The 20,875-nt window shown below is 40.9% G+C and overlaps 1 protein-coding gene across 2 annotated transcripts in view; it reads left to right on the forward strand.

Moving 5' to 3' along the window:
• Positions 1 to 9,674: 9,674 nt before the first annotated feature.
• Positions 9,675 to 20,875, forward strand: part of BLMH (bleomycin hydrolase) — a 45,756-nt gene continuing 34,555 nt past the window's right edge. The window contains exons 1-6 of one of the 2 annotated variants that reach the window (XM_049859765.1): positions 9,675 to 9,829; positions 10,099 to 10,299; positions 13,440 to 13,549; positions 14,219 to 14,360; positions 15,280 to 15,368; positions 16,987 to 17,079. In XM_049859765.1, the coding sequence (XP_049715722.1) occupies positions 9,817 to 9,829; positions 10,099 to 10,299; positions 13,440 to 13,549; positions 14,219 to 14,360; positions 15,280 to 15,368; positions 16,987 to 17,079 (648 nt within the window). In that variant the 5' untranslated portion in view covers positions 9,675 to 9,816. The remainder of the gene's footprint in view (positions 9,830 to 10,098; positions 10,300 to 13,439; positions 13,550 to 14,218; positions 14,361 to 15,279; positions 15,369 to 16,986; positions 17,080 to 20,875) is intronic. The other variant, XM_049859766.1, reaches the window with a different exon arrangement.

Genomic DNA, 20,875 nt, shown 5'->3' on the forward strand with positions numbered 1-20,875 from the left:
TCTCTTCTCATTCATTACATTTTAAAAAGGAAGTTAATTTTGGATTGTCTTCGGGGATTCTTTTTTCTTCTGTGAGCTTTTTTTTTTTTAATTGTACTTTAGATGAAGGTTTACGGAACAAACTAGTTTCTCATCAAACAGTTAGTGCGCATATTGTTCTACGATATTGGTTAATAACACCTCATGTCAACACTCTCTCTTCTCAACCGTGGGTTCCCTGTTACCAGCTTTCCTGTTTCCTCCTGCCTTCCAGTTCCTGCCCCAGGCCTGGTATGCCCCTTTAGTCTTGTTTTGTTCCATGGTCCTGTTCAATCTTTGGCTGAAGGGTGAACCTCGGGAGTGACCAGATTACTGAGCTGAAAGGGTGTTCGGGGGCCATATTCTCAGGGTTTCTCCAGTCTCTGTCAGGCCAGCAAGTCTGGTCTCTCTTTTTGAGTTAGAATTTTGTTCTACGTTTTTCTCCAGGTCTGTCCAGGACCCTCTATTGTGATCCGTGTCAGAGCAGTCAGTGGTGGCAGCCAGGCACCATCCTGTTGTACTGGACTTAGTCTGGTGGAGGTCGTGATAGATGCGGTCCATTAGTCCTTTGAACTATGTGAGCTTTCATTTTTGCGCTCTACTTAGTTGTTGCCATTTCATTCTACCTGGTATCATGGATTGAATTATGTCCCCCCAAAAATGTGTATGTCAACTTGGCTAGGCCATGATTCCCAGTATTGTATGGTTGTCCTCCATTTTGTGATTGTAATTTTATGTTGAGAGGATTAGGGCCCTCACTTAGATCACCTCCCTGATCCAAGGTAAAGGGAGTTCCTCTGGGGTGTGACCTGCACCACCTTTTATTTCTCAAGAGATAAAAGGAAAGGAAAGCAAGCAGAGACCTCATACCACCAAGAAAGCAACACCAGGAGCAGAGCATGTCTTTTGGACATGGGGTCCCTGCACCTGAGAAACTCTTTGACCAGAGGAAGCCTTTCTCCAGAGCTGAGAGAGAGAGAAAACCTTCCCCTGGAGCCAACGCTCTGAATTTAGACTTGTAACCTACTAGCTGTGAGAAAACTAATTTCTCTTTGTTAAAGCCATCCACTTGCGGTATTTCTGTTATGGCAGCACTAGATGACTAAGATACCTGGATATAAGATTATGTGACTTTTAAAATTTGACTCTACCATAGCAAATGAATTTCAATAATTGAAAACAAATAAAATTTATAAAATATAATTTACATTTGGATTTGAACATTAACACCAAAATTTATATTTGAAAATCAGTAAGTACAAAAATTGGTTAGGAACATGTAATTTTGTTCTTCAGGTCTGAGATAGTTAAAAGAAATAGTACTTAGAGGGCCGTTGGAAATAATTTCATTTGTTTGTCATACGATTTTTTTTGGCAGGCCCTTTGCACATGTCTATGAGTGTTTTTTGTCTTGAAGTAATGCTAAAACCTTGCACACTCAATTTCCATCTTTTGATGCTGCGTCTTCACATTGTATTGGACTACTGCTGATACCCGACGGGGCTGAGAGCAATTGCAAAGAGCATGCTACAAATACAAGGGTATGCTCAAGCTGAAGGTGTGTTTTGGTTTGCTTTGTGCAGGACAGGTTCAGATACACCATGAGTCACGTGATCATAGTGTCACTGATGTATTCTTACATGGTTCATGAGAGAGAATTGAATGTAACTTTATACCCGAACAGTCTGAAATGAAAAGGAAAATATAATTGTTATCGTATGCAAAATTTATGAAATGTACATTTTATTTCTTTGTGAAATTGTTCAACTCTCATTTTCAGAAATATGTACATAATTGATGTAACAATAGCATCTCTTCTTGACAAGCAGGTTTGTTTTGTGAGGAGTCATAACAATATCAATCAATTTCTTAAAAGAAAGTCAGTCTGAAGGGAAATGGAAAACAAAACACATTTGTATAATTTTTATTATCCAAATATTCATTTAATTTAATTTCTCAAGGAATGCTCAGTTTTATTACATGGAGATAAGTAAATATTCTGATAAAATATAAATGTAATGTACTGATAATCACTCTTTGTTGCTTTCTTGGAAAACGAATTTAGAAACACTCATTGCTGCAAAACAGAAACGTATTTTCCATGATAAATATTGAATTTTGCACCCTCTTAATGTGCCTAACACCTCATTTATTAGCATATATAGAGTAATATCAAGCGCTATGTCCCATGCAACAGACAATAAAAAACAAAGCTCACTTGATACATAAATTAAAACTTAGTGTTAGAAAAATACTAATATTTCTGGGTTTTTTTTTTATGTTTGCTATGTTAGTATTATATTAAATTATTACCCATGCTAGTATTATATTAAATGTATGCCAGATTCCATCTGTGTGTATACCAAATGTATTTCAAAGTTATAAGTATTATCGTTTACAAAACTTAGGACATGACTCTGTACATAAATGCTATACAGTTAAAAAGTAACTTGATTGGATTCATTGCAGTGGTTATTTGACTTCTCTTGCTTCTGCACATCATCTGGGACTAGGGTTTCCATTGGTTGTTTACAAGGATGTGCTCAAGAACATGCCTTTGTGTTTATTTATCATGGCAAAGGGCATCACTGGCCCTCCTGACTGGAGTTGCTGGATCTGCAGACATGGATGTACAGATGGTTCTCTCAAATTGGATTAGAGACCTGTTATCTATTAATATAATCCATCCTTGCCCAGTAACTGCTCATGTTGGATCCAGTTGCATATTGGGTAAATGTAACAAGAGTTAGGCTCAACAGCCCATTCCCACCTCTTGTTTATTTGAAATAGTATACTCCCAAGAGATCCACAGAGATAAGGAGTTTCAATTACATGGGAGAGGACTGTAGGATGCCAGTGAAGGTGTTGAGGTGGCAGGGGCCTCATAGCTTAAACAACTTTGCCAGTGGGTACCCTCATGACCCTGTGTGAACTTTATTTCTGGCTAGCACATTCTCACACACTGGAGCTGGTATCAGTTTCATTTAGTGCCCTGCCAGTTCCCTTCTACTGTGGCACTCACTTTTCCTTGTGCCCTGTCTGCTTGGCATCTGTGGGTCTTTGCTTCAGTGCCCCGTTCTGTTGATGCCCTGAGCACGTCTTTACCTTGCTTATGGGGCACCTGTCCCTGCCTAGCACCTTGACTGGCGGAAATGTCATATCCAGAACTTTACGCAAGGGATATATTCCTGAAGGCAAAGACCTTGTCTTTCAGGTTTTCCTCTGTATTTTAATGCCTAATGACACACAAAACCCATTGATTCCAACTCACAGCAACCCTGTAATGACACATAGTACGTCTTCAACAAATATTTTTTGCATAATCAAAAAAATAATGATTAATTTTGTCGTCCATTTCCCCCACTAGACTGAAGTTCCTTGAAGTCAAGGATCAGTATCTTATTCATTTATGTTTTTTGGGTATTTAGTACAATCCCTTCCAAGCAGTACATGCTCAATAAACTGTTGAAAAAAGAAAGAAGGAAGGAAGGAAGGAAGAAAATTTGGGAGAAGTAAAGTGCCAACTTAGTGCCTTCATGGGCAATATCACTTGGAGGTGATTCTCTCTCACTTTTATGGGGGATTTTGTGTATATAATAAGTCCCCATGAATAAAGGATGCATGTCCCTCAAAGTGCTTCAGAATCTGACTTTAAACCATCGTTTCAACCTCATTTCTCATCTCCTACATCCTTTCTTTTGCACCATCATTTACTCTATTCTCCTGCCACATTAAATTTTAGAACAATCGAATTTTAGGAAAGGGATACATTCCTGGAGTCTTCACACAAAATTACAAACTTCCATAATTCGAGACTATTTTTCTCATAGCAATAAATGCAAGTTTATTGAAGGGGAGATACTATTTTACCAGCCAAAATGGCTCCACCATGTGGCAATAGCATAAACAGTTTCTAGTTTTTTTTAGTTCACTCAGCCACCACCACTTTTGAAAGTATGCAATTCCTGCCAAACGTTAAACATTGTGAGGGCTTCCCATTGCTTCTGTGTACATACGATGAGATCTATTTAGTTTATAATGAATCATTTCAAATTTGCACGATTCAAATACTCATAAAACTTGACCAGACTGCTCACTGTTTTTGAATCACACTCAAGCCCATTGACGCCTTGGAAGCTTTTACGTACTTTTTCCTCTGCCTGGAATGCTCTGTGAATTGTTAGCACCTGGTCCTTTGACTGGCAGAGATGTCATATCCGGAGGTAGGAGTTATACTGCAGGTACGACAGTGCATTTCAGAACACCAGACAAGGTTTAAACAAACAATTCACAACTAATGTCAACTATATCCAAACACTTAAGATCTGAATTTGGAGTTCTTTGGGCAGAGAGACAGGAGACAAGGGTTGGGTTATATCCACACGGAGTTAGGGAAGGGCAGGGAAGGTAGTGGAAGGCCTGAAACTGCCACCTCACCTTGGCACAGATGGGTGTGTGCCACAGTTGGGAGGAAAATTGTGATGAAAGGATATAGGCTCCCTGGGGCCAGGAAGTCCAGGGATCTTTCGCAGGGTCAGCTCCTGCTTGCTTTGCTCATTCATCCCAGGGAAGCAGGAATTATGGGAGGAGGGTGGGATGAAGGTGGAAAAGGAGAAATAGCCCTCCTAAACTCCATCCAGGTCACTCTAAGTCAGGAATTGAAAAACTCAAATAACTCCAGGCAATATTTATACATAACAGAAGCAAGCTAGATATAAGAGAAAATTATGTGATGCGCCTTGACTTGATTTTCATTTTCTCATTTTTGATGCAGAAATAACCAGCATAGGAAAACAACAATGCAAAGCAAGCCTGGTGACAAGTGGCAACAGACACTTGGCCTCACTGTTGTGGAGATAGTGGAGAGGGGTGGAGGGGTAATGAGCTGTAGAGTGCATGCCCTGTCTAAAGGAGGCAGCTCCTGCTCAGCTATAGCAGGCCCGGCGCAGTCAAGTCTCCTGTTGTTTTCCAAAAAGAAGCCAGAAGCCCAGATTTGTATACAAAATTTCCCAATTTTAAATACTGGCTCAGAAATTTTAAAACACCTTGCAGAATGAACAGAACATCCAGGAGCTGAATTTAGCCAAGCAAGCCTCTTCAACTTGTGAACTCCGAAGTTCACCTTCAGCTATGGTGAGATTTCACGGGGTTTTCTGACCAAAGCGAATTTCTGAGTTAATTGTGGTGACACTTAAGTATGAATATTTTGTAGAATCGCAGAATATTATTCTTAGATTCTAGTCCAGCCTTCCATCCAATATAAAAATCCGGTCTTTTCCATTGAAGCAGAACCAGTTGACCAGCAAGTGTCAAAGACTGATGGACATCAGAGGAGGTGGGCCCAGGATGGAGAAAGGCTTCACAATTTGCCTTGAAACTGGCCCTGATCACTTGAACTGGGTGGAGCCCAAGGAAAGCAATAGGCAGAAGGCCTATCTGCAATGGTAGATGGCTCTGCTTCACAGGATTTATAAAGATTTTCTTTTCTAATATTGCTGATTTCATACTGGAATTCTCTGTCCCATCCAAATATCACTGGACCTTGCGATATCTCTACTAGCTGGAGTTACAGGGGTAGATCCTAAGAGTTCTCTTCTTGGGGAAATGTTTTCTTGGCTGGGTGATTTGGGTTGGACACACTGGGAAACCAGTTTTCTCATGTACCTCCTTCATACCCACATGGGGGCTGAGTGTATGGGTGTGAGTTGCTGGGTGGAAAGCTAGTACTGAGGGTGACACCCTGCCAATCAGGGCAGAGCAGGAGACCTGGTAAAGACATGATGATAGAAATCTCTGGGAACGGGGTGGGGAAACACAGTCACCGGCATGAAAAGGGTGGGAGTAGCTGCAAAACTGGTCCCCTCCACCTTCCCAGTGATTCCATGCTCACCTGTTTTCCTGGGCTCTTATTCTCTCAATTGCAGCTTCTCTGGCATACATTTAATTTCCCATCTCTCCTGGTTCCCTCCTCTCATCCTCCAGGTAGACACATGTTTCCCTTTCCCCTAAAGGAGCTGCTTTGATATTTGCCTCCCTGTCAATTTACTGCAATGTGGCTTCTGCGCCACCCAGTCTACACCCCACCCCCTGCCCTTCCACTGAAATTACCTTTTCTAAGGTCACATCTGACCTAATTGCCAAACCCATTCCTACCTGACTGCTCTGCAGCTATCAGTACCATTCACCATCTTCTCCTTGCCTTCCTGGGACTCCAGGATATAATTCTCCAGGTCTTCTCATATCTTGCTGACTTCTTTCAGTCTTTTTCTCCTGGCTCCCTTGTCTTCACTATTCTTTAAATGTCTCCCTCTCCAAGGCTAAAAGGTGCAATTGGTTAAGAGCTAGGGGTACTAACCAAAAGGTTGGCAGCTCAAATCCAGCAGCTGTTCCTTGGAAACCCTATGGAGCACTTCTACTCTGTCCTATTGGGTCACCATCAGTCAGAATCGACTCGACGGCACACAACATCAACAACATACTCTGATTGGGCACAGTCCTGGGCCAGGGTGCAAGGCCTGGCAAGAAGACCCTGGACTGGATTTCAGCCCCCTCAGCCCACTCAACCTGGTGTCCTTGAGCATAAACACCCTGTACAACTGTATACTGCAGCCCATAATCCTCATCTCTTTTTTACTCTACCCTCTCTTCCTCTGCAACCCTGTTGATGTTCTTGGATTCCAACTATAATAACCTAAATGTCTTATTACCTAAGCTCTAGACATCTTTTCGTCTACCTTCTGGGCTTTTCTTCCTGGGTGTCCTGTGGGCACCTGACAGGGCCCAAACTGGATTGATTATCTACATGCACTCATGTTTTCAAACACACCCACTTTTCTGTACTCCCTTTCTTGGTTAATAACACCACCATCCATCCTCTCATTCAACTGAAAATGCTCAAGATTATCTGTGCCTCTTCTCCTTCTAGAATTTAAGGCTTTCATTTGCTCCCAAGTGCACTAGTGGCATAGCCTTCTACCTCGTTTCCCTATCTCCAGAATCTCTCGCCTCCAAGTCACCTTCCCCACTGCCACCAGGTTTTTTTCTTTACATCGATCAGAGCACATTGCTCCTCTAATTAAAAACATATTTTGGCTTCTAATTACCCGTAGGATAAAGTCCAGGTGCCCAAGCATGGCATATAAAACCTTTCAAATCCTGGCCCAAACCTACCTTTCCAGTCCTACATCTTGCCGCTGCTCCAAACATGTTCATTGCTCTTAACTATGTCAGGTTATGATGCAGCTTCTTAACCACGATTTTGCTGCGTGCTTTAATGTCTCTATGCCTTTGATGGTGCCTCCAGTGCACTTCTGCCTCTTTGCCTTATAAAATCCCATGTACTCTTCAAGGTGATATTTACTTGTCATCCCTCAGGAAGTTTTTTCAGGCGCCTCTGATGCTCCTCATTGATTTTACAGCACTAGTGGCATGATAGTATAGATTGTCTAAAAGTTGTTTTGCGTCTCTTTCTCACTATTTTGTGAGTTTCTTAAGGGTGGGATTAAGCTTTGCTAGCCTTTATATCAGCAGCTTGCCCAGTGCCTAGTGTATGGTAGATATTGAATAACACTTTTATGGAGTCCCTGAGTAGAGCAAGTGGTTAAGCTCTCCACTACCATTTGAATGGTTGGCAGTTTGAACCCACTCAGAGCCACCTTGAAGATAGGCCTGGAGATTTGTTTCCAAAAGGTCATAGCCTTGAAAATGCTATGGAGCACAGTTCTACTCTGTAGACATGGGGTCACCGTGAGCCAGAATTGAGTGGACAGCAACAAACTATACATGCGTTGAATTGGGCAGCATGCTTGAACATTATTTTGTGGAAGGGCCAATGATTTATTTTAACATAACTGTTCATGCTACTCCTTTTCTTCAGTGGTTAAGAGCTCACAGTTCAAATATACTAGCTGCTTCTTGGAAACCTTATGGGGTAGTTCTACTTTGTCCTACAGGGTCACTATGAGTCGGAATCGATTTGATGGCAGCGGATTTGTTGTTTTTTTCTTTTTTAATTGGAGATAGTTGCTATTGTTGTATCCTCAAACTTTAGCTAGGTCTTTTTAGGGACACGACTGATTTGTCAAATGACTAACTGGCATCTGAGTGTGGATTTTTCCAGATATCAGAGTTCTTTAGAACCAATGATGATTTTCAATTTAGGACCTAAATTCTAGCTCCCACAAAAGACTCTCGCTGTTCTAAGTAGCACAGTCAGGGTTTTTGGTGTTAAAGCACATAGGTTTGTGGTTATCACCTCTGTGTTTATCACCAAGGGTTGAGATTTCAGGGCATGAAAAACAACGCAAAAGGGTTTCACAATCTCAAAATTTAGGAAACTGTGGTTATCTTGAAAGCCTGGAGAGGGCATCATTTATAAGTTTTGTAGAGGGCCCGAGGCCTCTGTCATTCCCCTTATGCATATGCTGGGCTAGCTAGGAGGCACTCAAGAACTCCATGAAGCCCAGAATGGGTAGTTTTCTTGAAATGTTATTGTTGTTATTTGTTGCAGATTCAGCTCCAACTCATGGCTACTTCATTTAGAATAGAATGAAATGTTGCCAGATCCTGTGCCGTCTTCACAATGGTTGGTATGCTTAAGCCCATTTTTTCAGCCATTGTGTATTTTGAGGGCCTTCTGACAACCTAAGGGGCTCATCTTCCTGAGCTATGTTGTTGATGTTGTTGTTAGTTGCCATCCTGTTGATTCTGACTCATGACAATCCCATATATGCAGAGGAGAACTGCTGCACAGGGTTTTCAAGGCTGTAACCTTTCAAAAGCAGATTGCCAGGCCATTCTTCAGGGGCACCTCTGAATGGGTTAGAACCGTTAAGAGTTCAGCTAGCAGTGGAGAACGTAACCGTTTGTGCTACCCAGGGACTTCAAGCACAATGTCTGGCAATATTCTATTGTGATGCATAGGGTTTTCAGTCACTAATTTTCAGAAGTAGATACCAGGTCTTCCTAGTCTGTCTCGGTCTGGAAGCTCCAATGAAACCTGTTCACCATGGGTGATCCTGTTGGTATTTGACATACCTGTGGCATAAATTCCAGCATCACAGCAACACTCAAACCACCACTACTACCACAAATTGAGATGTATATTTGTAGAACTATGGTAGTAGCTTGGGAGTAGGTGGTGGAGAGGCTGGTTCTCATTTCTTCTCAAATACAAGAACTTGGTTCTGATTAAAAGACAAACAACAAGTTGCCATTGAAAATACAGTGATTGGTTAGCAACGGATGCGCATAGGAAAAGCCTTTGGAAGCTTTTTTTGTGACTTGCCGACCCATCCAAAGCCTCCTATTTAGTTACGGGCCCCTTAGCTTCATCCCCGACACTAGAGTTTTCCTAATCTGGACCCAGCCTGGAACCCTTCGGCTCCCTCCCAGGAGCGAGGTCACAGCTGGCCGAGAGCGCTGGCGCCGCCAAGGCAGACAGTCGACAACACGGGACCACCCTGCAGGTCGTAGCCGGGGCACCAGCAGCCTCGAGTCAGGCCCTGCGCAAAGGCGCCAAACCCGCTCCGCGCCTCCCCGAGGCCGCCCCCATTGGCCCTCCCCGGGGCGGGGCTCGCCCCGGGTGCTGACTCAGCAACGCGTGGGGGGAGTTTTGTCCCTCCGCGGACCCCGTTTCCGTCGGCCTCAGCCTGCCCGCCGCCCCCGGGCCGCTTTCCTCTTTCCGGCGTCGTGGGTGAGACAGGCAGCCCGGGCCGCCCAGGCAGCGCGCTGCAGTGCCGTCCCGGAGCTCGCCCGGACCCCGAAGGCTGCCGTTACCTCGCCGGGCACTGCGGCGCCATGAGCAGCGCGGGTGAGGCGCCGCGTTTCCCTGCCGCAGCTCTGCCGAGGTCGTCTCGGGGACTCCGCTCGGAGCGAGGCCGGGCAGCGGAGAAGGGCCGGGGCTGGAGCCGGGGACGGTGGCGGGGATGGAGCGGGGCCGGAGTGGCCTGGAGGGAGGCAGCCTCTGCTGCAGAAGTCCCTTCAGGATGCTCTTGAAGTTAGACCTTGAGTGGGGGAGCCCCAGGTAAACACTCCTCTTTGGCTCCTTTTTAGGTGTTATAATCCCGTTTGACTTTCCAGCAGGACTGAATTCGGAGAAGGTAGCCGCTCTGATTCAAAAACTGAATTCCGACCCTCAGTTCGTACTTGCCCAGAATGTCGGGACCACCCACGACCTGCTGGACATCTGTCTGAAGAGGGCAACGGTACACGGTGTTCAGCATGTATTCCAACACGCTGTGTCTCAGGAAGGCAAACCAGTCACCAACCAGAAGAGCTCAGGTGAGAGCATAAACTTGGGAGAACAGAGAGTTGTACTGAAAGAACTTGTAGTAAATTCCTAGAAGACAGACACAGGTATGGACAGGTCTAAGAACATTATCCCTGTCGCTTGTTTGGATGCTCTGTGGCGGGGCAGCACATTCAGTTTGAGCACTAAAGGACAAGTTCTTGGTCATCTGCTTGAGTGTTATCTATTATCCTGTCTTGAAGTTAAGTGATTGCAGCCTCTTGTCTTGCAGATATTTGCTTTTGGTCACAAACAGACCACAGGAAAATGTTCACATCCTAGAGGACTCCCTACATACAAAATTGCCCTGAAAAAAAAAAAAGGGCCATATACAAATGTATGAAATTGGAAAGACACAGTGTAATTGCAGCAAAATGTTATTTCTCAATACAGTTCTTGGTTACAACTTAAGCTAACGTGCTAATGGGCTCTGTTTTAACCCCCCTCCCCCATAGGCCAGGTTCTAATAGAGAAAAAAATTTCAGTTTTTACGCCTTACTGGTTAAGAGCTCCTGCTTTGCTATGTACTACCTGGTGCCACTGTCAGAAAAACAGCTACTGGGAAAGATTGTTCACTCAGGAACCTAAATAAGGAGGGCGGCCTCATAACCAAATTGTACCTAAAGAATTTTTTTAAGTCATTATCCATTTAAAAAATCACTTCCAGTTTATCTTTTGACAGAATGCAGACCAGTGCTTGCTTCAGGCCAGTCAAAACTCAAAATATGCACACTTAACATGAGTATGTTTTATTATATGTAAAATTATAACTCAGTAAAGTTGGTTTTTAAATTTTAAGGAAAAAAAACAAAACAAAACATGCCCTTGTAATAATTGTTTTGCTATAGTAGATGCATTTGGGGTGGTGTCGCATGTTGGGCTGCAAATGACTCTGTAATGTCACAATGGTCGTATGTAAGGTTACAGTGACCTCTTAGGGAAAATCCTTGAAGTGTTAATCTAGAACTGGTCAGGCCTTGTACATTCTGTAGTGTCCCCTTTATGTACAAAAGAGGCAAACAGCACATGAGCTATGCAGTTTATTTTCATGCAGTTTTCAGATTAACAGTTCTTCCAGATTCCCTCTGCTGGATGGGAGAGAGGTGACATGTAGGTAAACCCAAGTAAAGGTGAACTACACTAAGACAGGCCATTAGTGACTTTCAGAGAATATAGTCACTTTAAAAAAATTTATTATGAAATCATTGTTAAGTTAGAATATTTGAAAAAGCCAACAAGGAAGTATTACCACCCAGAGATAACATTTTTCTACATATACATTAGGTCTTTATCCTGTGCGTGTGTGCACGTATATGTGCATACGCACTTAAAATGGCTTGGTACTTTACACATCGTTAGGGAACCTGCCTACCTTTTTCACTTATCAGTATATGATGAACATATTTTCATCAGTAAAAAAGTTTTACCCAAATAAAAGGCGAGGTTTTTCTTTCAGAAAAGAGTTACCCTGTATTTGAGGCATTACAAAGGCTCATAACAGTCACTCTCGGTTAATTTTTTTGAAACAAAGTACAGTTTGGCAAAGACATTATTCTGAAATGACCTTGATCTATGCTTGTTTGGATTCTTGATAGAATTGTTTGATAGAATTGGTTTTTAAAAAGGTAAACATTTTCAACACAGTATATTTCTAGGACATGAACTCACAAATGGAAATGTTGGATGTCATTGTAAAAAGGCCTTTTAAAGATCACTTAAATCAGTGCACTTGGAGGACAAATGAGGAATGTTCTTTTATCTTTGAGGCTTGGTATACAGTTTTCAGGGACAACATCATGCACAGATTCAAAACATTTCTGTGTTTCAGGCATACTAGATGGAAGAAGTAGATACACTCTTAAGATGACTGAAAAGTGGATGTAATGATAGCAGAGGCACTGATGACAATAAGATGAATGTGAAGAGTACGAACCAGGGTATTTAATTAAATGTGAAAATGGAAAAAACGGCGTTCCTAAATTTATTATTTTAACATGATTTTTAAAATGTGTGTGCTTTTAAATTGCTATTTCACCTATGTCTTTAAATGTTCACATAATCCAAAACCAAAACCAAACCCATTGCTGTTGAGTTGATTCCGACTCACAGTGACCCTATGGGACAGAGTACAACTGCCCCACAGGGTTTCCAAGGTTGTAATCTTTATGGAAACAGACTGCCAGTTTCTTCCACAGAGCTACAGGTGTGTTTGAGCCACTGACCTTTCGATTAGCAAATGAGTGCTTAACCACTGCACCACCAGGGCTCCTCTACATAATCCATTTAGCCAAAATCATCCTTCTTTTGGCTAGTCCCTGGGAGAATGGGGGATTGAGTTATATTAGGGTCATCTTATGTTTAAACACGTATATTCTAGATTAAAAGGTAGAGACTTTTTAAAGCTTTTGCCGTGTATTGCTGGAGCCCTCTTGGCACAGTGATTAAGAGCTCAGCTGTTAACTGAAAAGTTGGCGCATCGAATCCAACAGCTGCTGCTTGGAGAGCCTACGGGGGCAGTTCTACTCTGTCCGGTAGGGTCGCTAAGAGTCAGAATCAACTCGACAGCAACAGGTTTGGTTTTGGTTTTATGTATCGCCAGATTGCCCTCAGATGTTTTGTACCTATTTAGATCCCTGTCCCCTATCCTGAGTATAACAATGCTTATTTCCCCAAATCCAGTATTGGGTTTTGTTGATTTAAAAAAAAAAAAAAAAAAAAGATGTTTTGCCATTTCTGGGTGTCTTATGATGAACTTTAAAAAATGATTTTTTGCCATTTGTATCTCTTCTGGCCATTGAATGATCTATTAATGATCCCTGCTCATGTTTCTCTAGCAGTATTTCTTTTTTCTAACGTGATTTTCTTGGGTGATTTGTAATGTGATTATTTGTGTGATACGTAAAGAGATTTTTTTTTCTAATATGTTAAGGATATTAAGCCTTTGCATGTATATTGAGGATAGTAATTACTACCTTTCTTGATTTTTATTTTTTTAATCTTCCTGCTCTTTTTGATTTAGTCTTAGATTGTCCAAGATCTTATCACAGGTTCAGTGTTGGGAAATACACTGGGAGAAACGTAATCTATGTGAACACAACTCATCTTCATTTCTTGGTTTGCTTTCTTGTTTCAGGGCGATGCTGGATCTTTTCCTGTCTGAACGTTATGAGACTTCCATTCATGAAAAAATTAAATATTGAAGAATTTGAGTTTAGTCAATCGTATCTATTTTTCTGGGACAAGGTATGGGACTGATCTTTCAAGTTTCTTTTTGTTTCAATACCAGCCTTGGCAGGGACTGCCTCTTCATTTCTTGCTTCTTCAGTTGTAATTTGTTCTTCCGTTGTAGATGGAATACCATTTATTCTGATTTCCAAAATATCAAAAGGTGACTTTTTCCAAAGGCAGGACTGCTTTTGGTTGATACTTGGCTACTTTTTGCAATGAAGTAGTAAGTGTACTGACTTACTCTGCTGCTTACTTGTTTTTTTGTTTTCAGTAATTTCCTTTTCTAGTATGTTTTTTTTTAGTATGTTTAGGTTATTTGTTTTTTGAGGATCTAATTCCTCTTCTCTAGGTAGTACTTGTCTGAAAAATAGTGAATTATTTTATTCTATTTTTTAATCTTTATACTAAGTGTCCAGTAAATGTTTATTGTTTGAAGACTCAAGTATCATATTTTATTTCAAAACAAAGCAGTGTTTTGTTCTGAATAAACCATTGGAATATATACACAGATATAAGAAGAAATTCAAGTATTCTCATGAAATCAGAAAAATATTTAAATTTCAAATTTGGTTAAAGAATACCTATTGTGTCCATGATAGTTCCAAGACTCTTGTTTTGTTGATATTACCAATTAAGCTATTGACTCTCTTTTCTTCTAATTTTATTTGACTTCCCTTATTCTAGGTTGAACGGTGTTATTTCTTCTTAAATGCGTTTGTGGACACAGCCCAGAAAAAGGAGCCTGAGGATGGGAGGCTGGTGCAGTATTTGCTTATGAATCCTGCAAATGATGGTGGACAATGGGATATGCTTGTCAATATTGTTGGTAAGAGCCTTTCTCTAAAGGAGCTGAAGCTCAGCATGATCAAGCAAGGCTGTGTAGTTAGGTGTAAGCCATTTCATTTGTGGTTATGTACAGAGTAGTATTGGTTTCCCAGAAGGAGAACCTTTATCTCAACCCTGTTTTCACCCTCACTTTCAACTGTAAAGTATCTTTCTTACATCTGGGGTAGGCAGATAGGTATTGTGAAGTTGCATCAGAGAGGAAAAGGTAGCATTAAGTAGACCTAACTTTCCATGGAAAAACCTATTGCTTATCCATTGATGTACTTCCTGAGAAGTGCATTGAAACTGCAACTGTCTAAAAATATCCTCATTCAAAAAAGGGTCTTCTTTTGGGGAAAACTCATCATGCTGAGCATTTTACGAAGTATAACAGATAAAAAGAACAGAATTAATTCTAAGATGGATAAATACACCCACTCCTCACTTATTGACAAGGTTGGGTTCCAAAGACCATGTTTTTATGTGAAAATGAGCATTACATGACAATGGAGGAGGACTGCATCATTACATAACTGCCAGATCGCATCGTTACATAACTGCCAGACCACTGAGAATCATGGCCTAGCCAAGTTGACACAACACCTTAACCATCACACCTCAGCCTTCATTACTGCCAGGTGTATGTTAATGCACGAAATAGTCGGATAGTAGATTTTTTACTGTCGTCAGAATCGTGACATGCCGGATAACGAGGTAGTTGATAAGTGAGGAGAAGTTGTACACAGATTAAGTAACCTGTTTAATAACGTGAAGCTTAAATTTTTAAATTTTCTGAATTAGACCAATAAAATGTGGCCTTTTTTTTTTTTTTAAGCAATAGGTACTTTTGTCCGGGTTTCTTATGCTGGAGTGTATCTGAGCCTTCACTGAACACTACAGTTTTTTTTTTTTTCTTTTAGAAAAATATGGTGTTGTTCCCAAGAAGTGTTTTCCTGAGTCTTACACAACAGAGTCAACCAGAAGAATGAATGAGATTCTGAATCACAAGGTACAGCCTGCAGAGCAGAGTGGGGCTGAGTTCCATGTGCTCACCATCGTTACATGTATCTGACTTTCAAAAGGGGTTCCCGGGCCTTTCATTGTACACAGCTTGTATACCAGATAGCAACTAATGTTGACGTCTGTCAATAGTAACATAGCTGGTACATATTAACTTTCAAAATAATTGAGATTGGGGATTTTTTTTTTTTTTAATCTTCCATTTAATACCTAGTGATTTTCATGTTTTCTAATGAGTACTTGGGAAAGAAAGTTCCAGTATAGTATAATATGCTCAATTAATGTAGGCCACAAGCATTTTTTTTTTTACAAGCATACTGGGTGCCATGTCTCTCACTTAGTTCTTGTGGAGGTGGGCTGGGACAGTTTTATGTGCTAATAAAACTGAAAGGAATTGTTTGTGAGACTTCCTTAAAAAGCATGCTGAATGTCCTAGGCAGAAGAGAGACTTCTCCAGACCACATTTACGTGTATCCACTCTTTGAAGTTTTGATGTAATCACTGCACTCCGTTTTTAGTTCTTCAGTTATCTTAATGAATCATTTTTCTCTACATAACTCATTCTCCCGAGGAGGAATATAAATCCTGTAGAGTTGTCACTCTACCAGTCAGATACCCTTTTTGCGAGCTAGAATTTTGCCAGAAGTTGCTGTCCTGATCTCTGAGGCAAAAATTGAATTTGTCGACTCCAGGAGAAAGATTACATTTTTTAAAATAAGCTATAGATTTGTTTCCTCAGCCTTAGAATTAGGTTATTTCCACCCAGGAGACTCGGGGGATTCTTATCCGAAGGCTAAAAGATCATTAAAGTACAGCATTGGGTTCCATTTTGAGTGGAGGCAAGATCCTCCTTAGCACTGTAGATGAGACTCATTTTTATTTTAGACTTTGCTTATCCTTCAAAATTAAAAGCAACAAAGATGAAAACAATCACTGGGGGTTGGCATAGTTATGTGGCAGAGAAAGAAGTGGACAACTAATAAAGATCTAAATAAAAACCTCCTAGAGTGACTTCGTGGCATTGTTATCTTAATGAAGTCTCCTGTTTTCTCTAAGGGCAAGAGGCATGGAAAACCAAGTTGCTGTTGAATCGTTTCTGACTCATAATAACCCCACAGATGTCAAAGTAGAACTGTGCTCCTTAGGGTTTTCAATGGCTGGTGTTTTTTTTTTTTGGAATTAGATGGCCAGGCTTTTCTTTCAGGGTGCCACCAAGTGAACTTATACTTTCAACCTTTCCATTAGCAACCAAGCTTGTTAGCGTTTTGCACCACTCATGGACTCCAGGCCTTACGGAATCAGCTGTTTTTCCCATACCCAAGCATGTATTGTCACAAAGCGTACTCTAAGTCGCACCACAATGCCTGCTTGTTCAGGAACAGTTCCATCTAGTGCTCTTGGGATAATCCATGTCTTTTCCACTTATGAGAAGTGTTTGCATCTATGCATTTAAGTGGACTGGTTGGGGAAAAACACATTTGCTTTTATGAACTTTGCCCTGGGTCCTGACTTAGGTATACTTCAAAATAGAACTAGCATTAGCCTCTTAGTCTCATTTATAGTTGAACTCGGGTAATATTTGAGTGCTAAATAAATTTCTGTCGTAGATGAGAGAATTCTGTATACGACTACGGAACCTGGTACACAGTGGAGCAACCAAAGGAGAAATCTCAGCTGTACAAGACGTCATGATGGAGGAGGTAATAATTATTTGGGTTTTTGTGACTTCTAAAGAACTCTCAGAATATTCCCATATATTAAACTGCTTGGGAAGCATAGTCATTGCAATAAATGAATTGAATTACTTATTTTACAGCTGAAAAAAACTGAGATATAAACTGACTTTTCCCTTTAGTGTGAAACTTATACTTAGGCCTTCTATTTCCCAGTTTAATGATCTGTATGCATGCAGTCCCCGGGTTACGAATGTCCAACTTACGGACAACTCATACTTAAAAACAGACTGCCATAAAGCCTATTGTATTAAAAATTTGAGTTAAATACAATGATTTATAGTTAACAAATGCATGCATTATTTTGTGACACTCGTGAAAACATTGCATAGTTTGGAATTGCTGCTTAAGTGTTTTATATGCATAGAAAGGTGTCAAATATATACTACATACTAAGACAAACATTTGATTAACTGACCCTAAGTAAGAACCGTATGTACCTATTCCAGCTTACCTACAAATTTGACTCAAAGACAGACTTAGGAATGGATCTTGTTCCTAACCCGGGGACTGCCTGTAATTCATTTGTTCATTTCATAAATATTGAATACCCTGTATGAGTTTGGCACTGGGGATAGAAAGGTGAGGAAAAATATAGTCTGTACTGTCAAGAAGCTCACCCTCTTGGGGAAAAGAAACACGTAAATAATTACATAAATTTATGCTAGAGAAGTGAAAAAAAATTAGGGAACATAGAGGAGGGAGTGACTAATTCATGTCCTCAAGGCCTCACAGGGATGATATCTGAACCAGCATCTGAAAGAGCAGTAGGAATTCACCAGGTAGCTAATAGGGGAACTGTATATAGTAGCATAAATACAGGTGGAGCCTGCAGAAAACAGTGTTGCTGAAGCATGTGTTTTATGAAGTAGCAAATTAAGCTAGAAAAGCAGAGCTGTGAGGATCTCAGGTAGATGCCAGAACTTTTTGGCTTTATTCGATACCTATTGGTGGTTTTATCTGTTAAATTAATGTATGCAAGAGCATTTTGAAAAACTTAAAGCATTAAATAAATATAAGGTGATATTATTTATTATCAAAGCAATGAAGAGTCTCCAGAACCCAGAATGAATCTGCATAAAACTGAAATTGCTTTGAGAAAAGAGCAAACATTTCCCTTTATCAACCAGTGGGCCCGTTAGCAGGAACCGTTCAGCTAGTAGCCTCTTTTCAAGATGGTTTGTGTGTAATTAAAATGGCCTAATTTTTTTCATTGCAGTGGAAAACACTGACGCGTCACTATGTTTTCCTTTAAATTCTTGAGAGGCAGTATAGTGGAATAGTTGAGAATGTGGGCTCTGGAGGCAGACTGTCTGAGTTCTAATCTTCTCATTACTTAACAGCCATGTGTCTTCAGACAAGTTCCTTAAACTCTCAAGTCTTAGTTTGTTCATGTGTGACATGTTTAGCCCAATGCTTGACACCTAGCCATTGCATAAGTATTTGTTGAGTGGATGAATACAGTAGTTTCATTTTACCAAATACATTTAAAGAATCCCATATTTACCCTTTCTTTACTTCTTAAGGAGCCCAGGTAGTACAATGGTTAAGCATTGGGCTGCTAACCAAAAAGTCGGGAGTTCATTTTTTTTTTTTTTTTTAACTTTTATTGAGCTTCAAGTGAACGTTTACAAATCAAGTCAGACTGTCACATATAAGTTTATATACACCTTACTCCGTGCTCCCACTTGCTCTCCCCCTAATGAGTCAGCCCTTCCCATCTCTCCTTTTGTGAAAATTTTGCCAGCTTCCAACTCTCTCTATCCTCCCATCCCCCCTCCAGACAGGAGATGCCAACACAGTCTCAAGTGACCACTTGGTATAATTAGCTCACTCTTCATCAGCATCTCTCACCCACCCACTGTCCAGTCCCTTTCATGTCTGATGAGTTGTCTTCGGGCATGGTTCCTGTCCTGTGCCAACAGAAGGTTTGGGGACCATGACCGCTGGGATTCCTCTAGTCTCAGTCAGACCATTAAGTATGGTCTGTTTATGCGAATTTGGGGTCTGCATCCCACTGATCTCCTGCTCCCTCAAGGGTTCTCTGTTGTGCTCCCTGTCAGGGCAGTCGTCGATTGTAGCCGGGCACCAACTAGTTCTTCTGGTCTCGGGATGATGTAGGTCTCTGGTTCATGTGGCTCTTTCTGTCTCTTGGGCTCTTAGTTATCGTGTGACCTTGGTGTTCTTCATTCTCCTTTGCTCCAGGTGGGTTGAGACCAATTGATGCATCTTAGATGGCCACTTGTTAGCATTTAAGACCCCAGACGCAACATTTCAAAGTGGGATGCAGAATGTTTTCATAATAGAATTATTTTGCCAATTGCAAAAAGTCGGGAGTTCAAATCCAGCGGCCACTGCTTGGAAACCCTGTAGGGCAGTTCTGCTCTGTCCTGTGGGGTCCTATGAGTCAGAATCGACATGATGACTACGAGTTTTTTTTTTTTGGGGGGCGGTGGTTTACTTCTTAAACACTTCTACTGAAGAATGGTGTCTTAGTGTAGTAGAAAAAACAGGCTTTGGAGCCAGATAGATACGGGTTTGAATTCTGGCCCTACCATTTAACAGTTCTGTAATATTGGAAAAATAGCTTGATCTGAGATTCAGTTTGGAATTTAAAATATATTCCTCATTGGATTTTTGTGAGGCTCGAATAAAAAATTAAATTAAGAATGCCAGTTATAGTGCCTGGCACCTAGCAGGAGTTCAGTAAATATTAGTTCTCTTCCCTTCTTGTTTTGTAATGATCTCACTTGCTGAGATCATATTTTGCCTTCATTTATCATTAGATAGGGTGTAGTTGGGATGAAGATTCTGTAAACAGTTACAGAAAAGGATCCCGGCATAAGCATCCTGTTGGCCTTTGAGGCTTGCCTTCGTGATCTGTGGATTAATGATGTATCTTAAATCCACATCCTGACCTTGGGATTGGTAGAGGATGGTAAGAGACTGATAAGAATTAGGGCTGGAATACTTCACATGTCTTTCCTCCCCTAACCCCACCTGGGAGAAATAGGGCATCACTTTACTAAGTCCTGAGTCAGGATGTTTTATAGAATCATTTACTTAACAACTTTTCCTAAACTGTTGACTGTAGAGTCTGTGCGGTAGGTTTACAGGTTTTTACAGCCGCCTGTACGACTCCTATTTATTGAACCTGGCTCTTTGGTAATGAAGAGTCTAGCTTTGGTTTTAAAACCACAAAGTAATATCTGTGATTCGCCTAGCCTTATGGGCAAGTTAAAATGGTGGCTTAAATCAATAGCCATGAAACTTAGATAGCTTTGAAGGAAATGTGTTTATGCTAAAGACATTCTTTCTGAGGAAAGAGAAGTGCAGGTTGCTTGGTAAAATGACATACAGGGCAGACCTGGAAATGCAGTGATTTTCAGTGTTTCTACTCTTTTAGTCTTTAGATCTCTACGAAAATGCCCTCTCTTAAAAACAAAACAAAAACATTATTTGTCAATGCCATGAAAAGGGACAGGAAGCCATTATGATTGACTTAGGAAATTCTATAGCAGTAGCTCTCAGCTTTTACAAACAATTTATAGGCCTATTCTTGCACCAGACCTACAGATTTCCCTAAAATGGCCTCTAGTTATCTGTATTTTTATGTTAAAGGCTCCTTCGATTTAAAAAATTCTTTAATTTCTTGAATAGGTAACGGTAGTTCAAACATCTAAAAGGTGTAAAAAGTCGTCCTGCCCTGTTTTCTCTCCTCCAGTTCCCACGCCCCAAACTGACTCATGCCAATCCGTGTGTG

This window comes from Elephas maximus, chromosome 19 (genome assembly GCF_024166365.1).
Source record: "Elephas maximus indicus isolate mEleMax1 chromosome 19, mEleMax1 primary haplotype, whole genome shotgun sequence".
In the NCBI taxonomy this organism is placed as follows: Eukaryota; Metazoa; Chordata; class Mammalia; order Proboscidea; family Elephantidae; genus Elephas; species Elephas maximus.